General features: G+C 41.5%; 1 protein-coding gene across 2 annotated transcripts; it reads right to left on the minus strand.

Moving 5' to 3' along the window:
* Nucleotides 1-157: 157 nt before the first annotated feature.
* On the minus strand, nt 158-4,150 carry LOC147857006 (acetyl-coenzyme A carboxylase carboxyl transferase subunit alpha, chloroplastic-like). 2 transcript variants are annotated; one of them, XM_087328765.1, is made up of 10 exons: nt 3,353-4,150; nt 2,716-2,790; nt 2,499-2,606; nt 1,926-2,086; nt 1,550-1,664; nt 1,295-1,449; nt 1,129-1,180; nt 953-1,021; nt 712-789; nt 158-621 (listed from the first exon to the last, which is right to left on the minus strand). In XM_087328765.1, the coding sequence occupies exons 1-10, from the start codon at nt 3,794-3,796 to the stop codon at nt 400-402; spliced, it is 1,479 nt and encodes a 492-aa protein (XP_087184891.1). In that variant the 5' UTR covers nt 3,797-4,150; the 3' UTR covers nt 158-399. The 2 variants fall into 2 exon arrangements, with proteins under 2 accessions (XP_087184891.1, XP_087184892.1); XM_087328766.1 differs by lacking the exon at nt 3,353-4,150 and adding an exon at nt 2,889-2,933.
* Nucleotides 4,151-8,948: the final 4,798 nt, after the last annotated feature.

Consider the following 8,948-nt stretch of genomic DNA (forward strand, 5'->3'; position numbering starts at 1 on the left):
ATCAGAGTTATTACATCTCATTATTACTATATCAAGGTGGTTATATCTTTAACTAGATTTAGTGCTTCAGCCCAATAGTCGGTACTTCAAATGAGAGCGCAAAAGAAATAATGACATGAACACATGATTCACAGACCACATATGAGAGAGAGAGAGAGAGAGAGAGAGAGATTCCAATAATTTGTGTTTGTATTCCAAAATCTTTCAATATTAGGGTATTGGAATCTATGAGACTGACATTGACCTGTGTTTATGGTTGTGTAAGTATATAAACTAATGGCCCGTCGGGCATCAATTGTCCATATATGGTGGATTGGTTCATGTTGTCAATGCAACTCTTGCCCCCCATACTGTACCTTCTACAAGTTTCCATCTAAATGAATTAGAGATAGTTATTTATTATGATGGTTTGGAGGATGCGCTGAAGCTCAACTCCAAACCTTGACGCACACGTGAAGGAAGCAACATGGGTTTATCATCGTTAGCTAAGGGTGCATCTCGTGGTTTCATGTTTCTTTTCACACGTGGATTCAAACTCACTCCCTCTCGGAAAGCACCGATTTTGCGAAACTTTGCGGCACGTTGTTCTAGCAAGGACTCCGGACCAAGCTTTAGAAGTTCCTGCATCCGTTCATCGTAGCATGTTAAAAAGGATAGAGAACCTTGGTAAACTTAAACTGAGAAAAAGATGTAGCAAAATGATATATTCACCCGCATATGCTTCATTATAGCCTCTTTCATGGCCTTCGACGTAGTATATGGATCAGTGTGAGCACCTCCAATGGGTTCCTAAAAAGCACCACAAGGTCTTCTTTAACACTAATGGTGGCCCAAATTAAAAATGCTGAAGAAAATCTCCACCAGAAGTTCAACCTATTGTTGCATATCATAGGAAAATGTCTCTAGATAAAATACTCTCTCTCTTAGTTTAGGAGGACAAGAAAATGCACACCGGAATCACTTCATCCACTATATCTAGCTTCTTAAGCTCATGAGCTGTTATCTTTAATGCCTCCGTTGCCTACAAAAGAAAGTCTGAAGTCAGGAATATGATTCATATTTCTAACTAACTAATATATATATATATATATGGAATGATGTACATGATACTTTGGTTTGGTATTTTACCTGTGGAGCACATGCGGCATTTTTCCATAGAATTGCTGCACAAGCTTCAGGGCTGCATTCAGATCAAGCCATGATATTTATTCACTATAAATAGGTTTAATCACAGCAACACATTACATATAGATAGATCCATAGACAAGAAAACACTCATGTACTACAAACCAACCTAGCAACATAATATACTGAGTTCTCAAGCATGAGCATCTTATTGCAACAGCCTATACCGAGTGCACCGCCCGATCCTCCTTCTCCGATTACCGTTGAGATAATAGGAACTTTTAGACCAAACATTTCTCGGAGATTTCTTGCTATTGCCTCACCCTAAACACAACATTTTATTATCAACGCACCAAATACACTGTTGGATGCTTTAAATTTATTTCTTTTTTATGGTAATAGGTTGAATAAACTATTATTATACCTGTCCTCGTTCTTCGGCTTGAATTCCGGCATAAGCTCCTGGTGTGTCTACGAATGTAAGAATAGGGAAGCCATGGCGTTCTGCACTTTGCATCATCCTCAAGGCCTTACGATAGCTAAACACATTTCAAACAATGCAGGAAAATTTTAGAAAATACACACCATATTCCATACTGTGGTTTAGTTTTTAAAGAATGATAAAATTAGTAACGAAGTTTGTCCAGATATAGATCCAATTTAAATCATACTGTCATGATTAGTTCGAGAAAAATACATAATAAATGCATTCTTAGAAATTCAGGGAAGTTTGTCTGAGATCTAGATCAATGCTAAAATCCAAATAAAACTAGATACGTTAAATGTTTATAAATATGTACCCATTTGGTGTTGGCATGGCGAAGTTCCTTTGTATGTTTTCCTTTGTGTTCCTTCCCTTTTGATGGCCGACAAACATGAAGCTCATATCGTCGATTTTCCCAATACCTGTAATAAGTGCTGGGTCATCATATCCAGCTCTGTCTCCATGAAGTTCCAACCACTGCAAGGAAGAAAAAAGGGTTTTGTGAAACAATGAAATAATTTCCACCAAATGCTGAGGTCTACTGATGAACATACAAGTTGAAGAATCCTCGTGACAATACATACAACTTGGATAACAAGATGCATACAAATTTCACCAAACCATTGCAGAATTTGATTCAAGTATATATTAAGCCGCCCTTGTTGCAATATTTCCAACAGTCCTGATCCAAGAATATATTAAACAAGCTAACAAAATTGATCCAAGGATATATCAAACATCCCTTTTTGCAACATTTCCAGCATTATTAATTCAAGAATATACCAAACAAGCCTTCTTAATTATATTTGCAAGTTGTCCAATATGATTGCTTCAAAAATATTCCAGATTACATGCATCTGAAAACTTGGGAAGGTTTTCAAGTTCAAACCTTATCTGTGATGCTTAGAACATGGTCTAGACATGTGGGCCTATTAGGATGTCTCGCTACACTTAGACGTTGTACAGGAGATAGGTGACCATATAGATCTTTGAGAACCTGATCAAGTAAGGATTCATCAAAAGAAATGCCAATAACATAATAAGACTGGAAATGACAATGATCTACACATATATAACTCAGACATCGTAGTAAACAGAGTAGCTACCTCATCATACTTTTCTTGTAATTCACCTAATTGCAAAGAGAAATCCATTCCAGTCTTATTTGCTAATTGCTGAACCTGCACAAAATATCAAACCAGAGAAAAAAGGTCATCATACACTATGACTGATTTATCTGCAACGATTGCTCAACACTGTGTAGGACAGAACACCCAACCTTTGATTCAAGTGAGATTTGTTCATACATGCAATAGACCCAAACAAAGGTTCGCTTTGTAAAACCCTGAATAGACTAAACCCTTAAAAAACCCTAGATTCCCTTATAACAACTTAGATTCTCCTTCTCTGGAAAAAAACTGATCACCCAATACCATAGATTAACTATAACTTTCCCTACAAGGAGGACCCTTTCTATATTCCCCTTCCCTGCAACAATCAAACAATAAAACACAGAGAGAGAGACAGAGAGAGAGACAGAGAGAGAGACAGAGAGAGATTAATGCCAACAAGAGGCTGATCTATCAGCTTATGGAACAACATGATTAAAAATATCTGTGAGTTTAAACAATCCATCCTGCAACAAAGTAAAAGTTGACGGTTCCCCAAAGATCCATCATAATGATTTTAATGCATGCTGTGGCTTTCGTATCTGATAGATATGAGTAGGGAGACAAAAAATACCTCTTGGATCTTGTTTTGAATTTGGATGAGCGGGAGCTCGAAGGGCAAAGGAACAAGCTTTGGCGGAGTAGACAGAGGTTTGAACCGGCACATGTAACTCAACAGCAGAGGATTATGTTTGGACAAATCCTCAGAGTTCATTTTCTTGGGCCATGGATACACAACCTCTTTCTTCTTCTTCTTCTTCTTCATGTTCAGCTTGGCCGTCGTTATCACCATTTCCCTTGTCCTCCTCCCAAACCCTAATTCTTCTGAAACCCCCAATCCTTCAGAAAGGCCTAATCCTGCAGACCTTGAGAACCCAAGTCCTGCTGATCTTGGAAAACCTAATCTTGAAGCGCTTGGAAACCCTAATCTTCTTGTTCCTGGAGATTCTAACTTTCCAGAAGCTAGTGAGTCTACACAAAGTACTCTGTAATTTGGTGCAGCTGCAGCTGAGGCCATGGCAGATGAGAACAGAAAGAAATGGAGCAATTAGGGATAGGAAAGAATGAAGGCGACTACGAAGAATAGGGATATGAAAACCCTAGACCCGCAGGGCTTCCAGAAGCGTCGGATTCTGAGGAAAACAGGTGGGGAGACCCTGCTTAAGAAGAAGAAGAAGAAGGATGAGAGAGATGGGGATGAAGAAGAAAAAGGAAGAAAGAGTAGAGATGGATGGCTGCATGGAAGCGTCAGGGCCGCCCAACTCACAGTTCCACTTTCTTCCATCTCCATCTCCATCTCCATCTCCATCTCCATGTCATGAAAAAGCCATTGGAACTGCAGACAAGAAGAAAGCACATAAGGCTGCTCTATTCCTTGCCATGCAATAACCATAACCATAACCATAATCATAATCATAATCTTAATCATAATCATAATCATAACAATAATGTAATATGACGATGATGATGATGCTGATGATGATGATGATGATGATGATGATGATGATGATGATGATGGTGGTGGTGGTGGTGGTGATGGTGATGGTGATGGTGATGGTGATGGTGATGTGTAGAAAGGTTACGTATGCGGAAGCTTGTTGTACGCTGACACAGTCGATTGAGCAGTGGCAACAGTTAGGCGAACACAGAGAATGGAAATACACAGTATGTATTGTGTGTGTGAGAGAGAGAGAGAGAGCAGACAACAAACCTTAATTAAAAAATGAGAACACTCTGTACATCAAAAATGTCGTGCTTAGTGAGCGCTCTTTATACAAGTCCTCACAAGGACTAACAGAAGTATTGACAGGTACTTCAATGCTCATAAATAAGCTACTGAGAGTGACTCCTAAAATATTCCTATTACTAAGAATAGGAATATATACCCTAACAGCCCATTGACTTGTCCCTCGGTCGACCCAGTTGTCGGCTTCTTCAGTCGACGCGGTTGTCGACTTCTTCAGCCGACCTACCTACTGGCCTTTAGTCGTTTGACTCATATTAAGCTTGTCTCTCAACACTCCCCCTCGAGCTCAACTTGAGGTTCCTCACCAACTCCAACTGGTCCATTGCTCCAGCATCTCCTAGCTGCTTGCCTTCTTGCCCGTGCTCCACAACCCGTTCGGTCCTGCGCTCTTTGACCCATCTAGTTGGCTTGTCTGCTCCTAAGGCTCCCCATGGCCTTTTTTTTGCCTCGGTGACTTCGGTGCCCCTCGATCCATTTGGCCTTCACGTGATTTGGCTCGTCCAAATCAGTTGTCTCTGATTCGTCTCCACCGCTAACCGAATCAGTTGTCTCGGGTTCGTCTTCAGTCTGGCCTTTGACTCTCTCAGCCCAAGTCTCCTCGACTTTCTTCTCTTTTCCTACTCTCCTTCATTTGGTTGGCTCTAGCTTGCTCGTTCTACTCCCCCTACAGTTGGCTACTCTTCCTTTAGTCAATTTTCTTCCAGTCATTCTCTTGTTTGCGTCGGATTCGGCTTCTTTAGCCAATTCTAATACGGCTTTTCCAGCCGATCTTACTCTCCCCCTCAAGTTCGACACATTGAGGTGTTGTCGACCAATCATACCCGAGAATTGCCATAACTTGTCAAGATTGAGAGGTTTGGTGAAGATGTCGGCCACCTGCCGATCAGTTGGAACATACACCAGTTCCACTTCACCAACGAGAACTTGCTCGCGCATGAATTGGTAAGGCCCTTCGATGTTCTTTGTCCGAGCGTGGAAGACAAGGTTCTTCGTCAATTGGATATTGTTGAGGTTGTCACAGTAGATCACCATTGGATCAAACATCTCAACTTGCAGATCTTTCAATAGCCTCTTGAGCCAAATGGCTTCACATGTAGCGAAAGCCACTCCTCTATATTCGGCCTCAATGCTCGATAGTGCCACTATTGGTTGCTTCTTGCTACACCAGATAACCGCCGCACTGCCCAAGAAGAATGCATATCCCAACGTCGATCGACGATCATCCGCGCTTCTGGCCTAGTTGACATCTGTGTAGCCGACTAGTTGTCCGACTACACATGCCCAATATAGCAACTCTCTTGTGCCACTCACATGTTGCAAGATTTGATGTGCACACTAAAGGCGGTCAAATGTCGGTTGCAACATAAATTGACTAATCAGACCAACCAGATAGTTAAGGTCCAGTTGGGTGATGGTCAAATATATAATGCTAAATCTGACAATTTGTCGGAACTAAGTCGCATCAAAAGTCGACCACGATCTGAGGCGAAGCTTGACGTTCTTGTCAAGAGAAGTCAAGACAGATTTACAATCTGCCATGCCGAATTTGAAGAGCATATTCAACACATAATGATCAATATGCCTTCAGGAGTTCGGATCACTTCGATCCCAAGGAAGTAATGAAGGTCTCCCAGATCCTTCATCTTGAACGATGTCGTTACTCGAGTCTTGAGTCGGCCGATTTCCTCCAGGTTGGTGCCAGCGATGACTAAATCATCGATATATAGGAGTATGCTAATCGGTCCGGTCCGAGTTTGCCGAACGAACAAGGAAGAGTCTGATTTGGACAGCACAAACCGGGCGCAAGCCCCATCTAATGCAATCGTTGTGTGATCTTTGCATTCCATGCTTAGGGGGCTTGTTTCAGTCTGTAGAGGTACTTCGTCTGTCGGCAAATTGCTGATGTGTTTAATGCCGATAGAAATCCAGGGGGTTGTACCATGTACACCTGTTCCTCAAGTTTGCCTTCCATGAACACATTCTTTACATCCATCTAATTTAGATGCCACCCCTTTGCTGCTACTACAGCCATATGCATGACATTTGGGTTGAATAATTAGATTTACCATAATTACTTATTATCCCTCAACTCACTATCTTTTGAATGATAATATCACTTCTCATTGGCATTACGGCCATGAAAAGGGTTATCATGCACATAAATATGATTCAAAAAATCTCTTACAAAGGTTTCTTAGGAGTAGATGGGGAGCAGTGAAAATATTCGAAGGACACAAAAAGTAAAAATATTCGAAACAAGTTTAGAATGGATGAAAGATGTAAACAAATGGTTTGGAAAGTGCAATGTATCGTAATATTTGTATCATTGTGCATCAACAAAATTCTCTTATGAATGAGCCTTTTATGAAACACAAATGTATCATACGTTGGGAAGATGTAAGAGCTAATATTTCACAAATTATATTAGAGTCCATCTATAATTTGTACACTATTTCCACATGAATTCATTCACATTATCTTTGATATGAAATCAAATGTGTATATTTTGGCTTGAACAAGTTCAAGAGTCAAAGTATCACACTATGATACAATTTGTTGCATTCTGCTATACTCAAATTCCCTTTTCATAAATTGTCAATCCAGTCCACTCCTTACACATATTCCTCTCACAATGATAATGTGCACTCTAAAGAGCAACGTTTATGGTAAACTTCTTACCACACTCAAATTTCCTTTCCACACATTGTTAATATGGTCCACTCCACACATACATTCCTCTCACAATCACAATGTGCCATCTAAATTGCAATGGTTAATAATAAGCTTCTTGAACATAGAGAGCCACTAATCAACTCCACAAACTTTATGTAAAAACATTTCAAGTTTGGTCCTACAAATCATATTGGATAATGATGATATCTCTCTTTCTCTCTCTCTCTTTTTCTCGTAAATCAATGTTTGTTATTAAAACAAGATTATAATACAACCCTTGCTATCTTCACTGCTTCATAAATAGTGATACTGCAAGGGAAACCCTCTCAACTGTTGCAAAACTAGATGTTTTTTTGCACAGTGGTTGAGGAAGATGCCATACACAGGTTCATTACATGTCCGGTTGCTAAAGCCATTTGGGTTGTTATATCACAAAATTGGGCATCGATAATAGGCATATTTTGTCACCTTTTAACTGGATTTTTATTGATGACGATAACGGCATGCCTGCACTATCATATAAGGTCATGTTTGACTACCTTAGGTATTGGGGGATGTGGTTTAATTGGACCATGAGAAATGGGTTATTGTTTGATGGACTTCATGGGGTAACACAACAACTGTTAACTCTTCGGGCCGGACAATGGCCTAACACAGGGTGTCTACGGGAGACACTTCACCAAAGGGTGTTACGGCAACCGGATTAGACTTCAACGCTTAATCCGACTTAATTAAGTTACTTATTAGGATCGTCTTCATAACACGCGTAAGATATAACAATTAAGACAGAACGGCAATTAACACAGAGAGATAACAACGCTTAAGCTTTCATTAATTAACCGCTCCCTATTACATTGTATCCGGGCCTTTAAATAGGTTTCCGGTCTGTATTACAAAATGGTGCCATCCGCACCTATTCGGGATCGGTCCGGATCCGGAACGGCATACCGTTTCCGATCCGTCCGTCCACACTCATAGCTTAATTACAACCACATTCCTACTACTTAATTAGCTCTCCATTTCCCACTCTGGACTCCTTTGTCGGCCGGTAACACATGGCACGCCCGTGGGACAGTACCTTGTACGTCGAATCCACAACCGACCCTTGCTATTCTTCGTCCAAAATGTCCAGAATGCTTTGTTCGAGAGGCTCCAATGGTTCATCTGGAAGTGGTTGTTGTTGTTGCTACTGTTGTTGCTCTGTTGCTGTCTGCTGCGGCGAGTCCGTTGGTGGTTGTTGCGGCTGCTCCTCCGTTTGTGGCTCTGACACCGGCGTCTCCGTCGTTGCTCCCTGCGTCGTAGTGGTCTTCGGTTGACTGGTTCCCGGCTGGCCCTCAGCCTGCGACGGTTCCTCATCACTAAGGTTAACCGTTGTCGCTTCCCGTGCTTTTTCTTCCCGCACCCGGGACCGCTCGTAGCTTTCAAACTGGATTTGAGCGTCTAGCCTATCATCGTCCAGCTGAGCTACAAGCTGCCTGACCTGCGCCAGCTGTTCATCTGCCAGGACTTGGAAGTCGTCGGCCAGCTCGTCCTGTATGGCGGTGAAGTCCTCAGAAGTCAACGTATAACAGTCATCTCCTTCCTTCCGCCGATTTGCCACATCCGCCCGTAGCAACTGGAGTTCCGCCGCGTTTTGTGCCCACTTTGTCCACCATTTTACGGAGCTTTCATCAATCAAGTGTTTCGTCTTATTCAGCCATGCCCGGAGGATGGACTGAATCCGGCTCGTTCCCAATTGCGATTTGGTTTC

The sequence above is a fragment of the Azolla caroliniana genome, unplaced genomic scaffold (genome assembly GCF_043228905.1).
Source record: "Azolla caroliniana isolate FFs.n. ecotype wild unplaced genomic scaffold, voAzoCaro1.0.p SCAF_12, whole genome shotgun sequence".
Classification (NCBI taxonomy): domain Eukaryota; kingdom Viridiplantae; phylum Streptophyta; class Polypodiopsida; order Salviniales; family Salviniaceae; genus Azolla; species Azolla caroliniana.

Bases quoted from the DNA above. Each gene is read 5' to 3' on its own strand.
- LOC147857006 (XM_087328765.1), bottom strand. From the start codon at position 3,796: ATGGCCTCAGCTGCAGCTGCACCAAATTACAGAGTACTTTGTGTAGAC. The intron at 2,791-3,352 runs GTATTTTTTGTC...TATTTTGTGCAG, and splicing joins TTCAAAACAAGATCCAAGAG to GTTCAGCAATTAGCAAATAA. The intron at 1,022-1,128 runs GTAAAATACCAA...TTTCTTTTGTAG, and splicing joins ATGCCGCATGTGCTCCACAG to GCAACGGAGGCATTAAAGAT.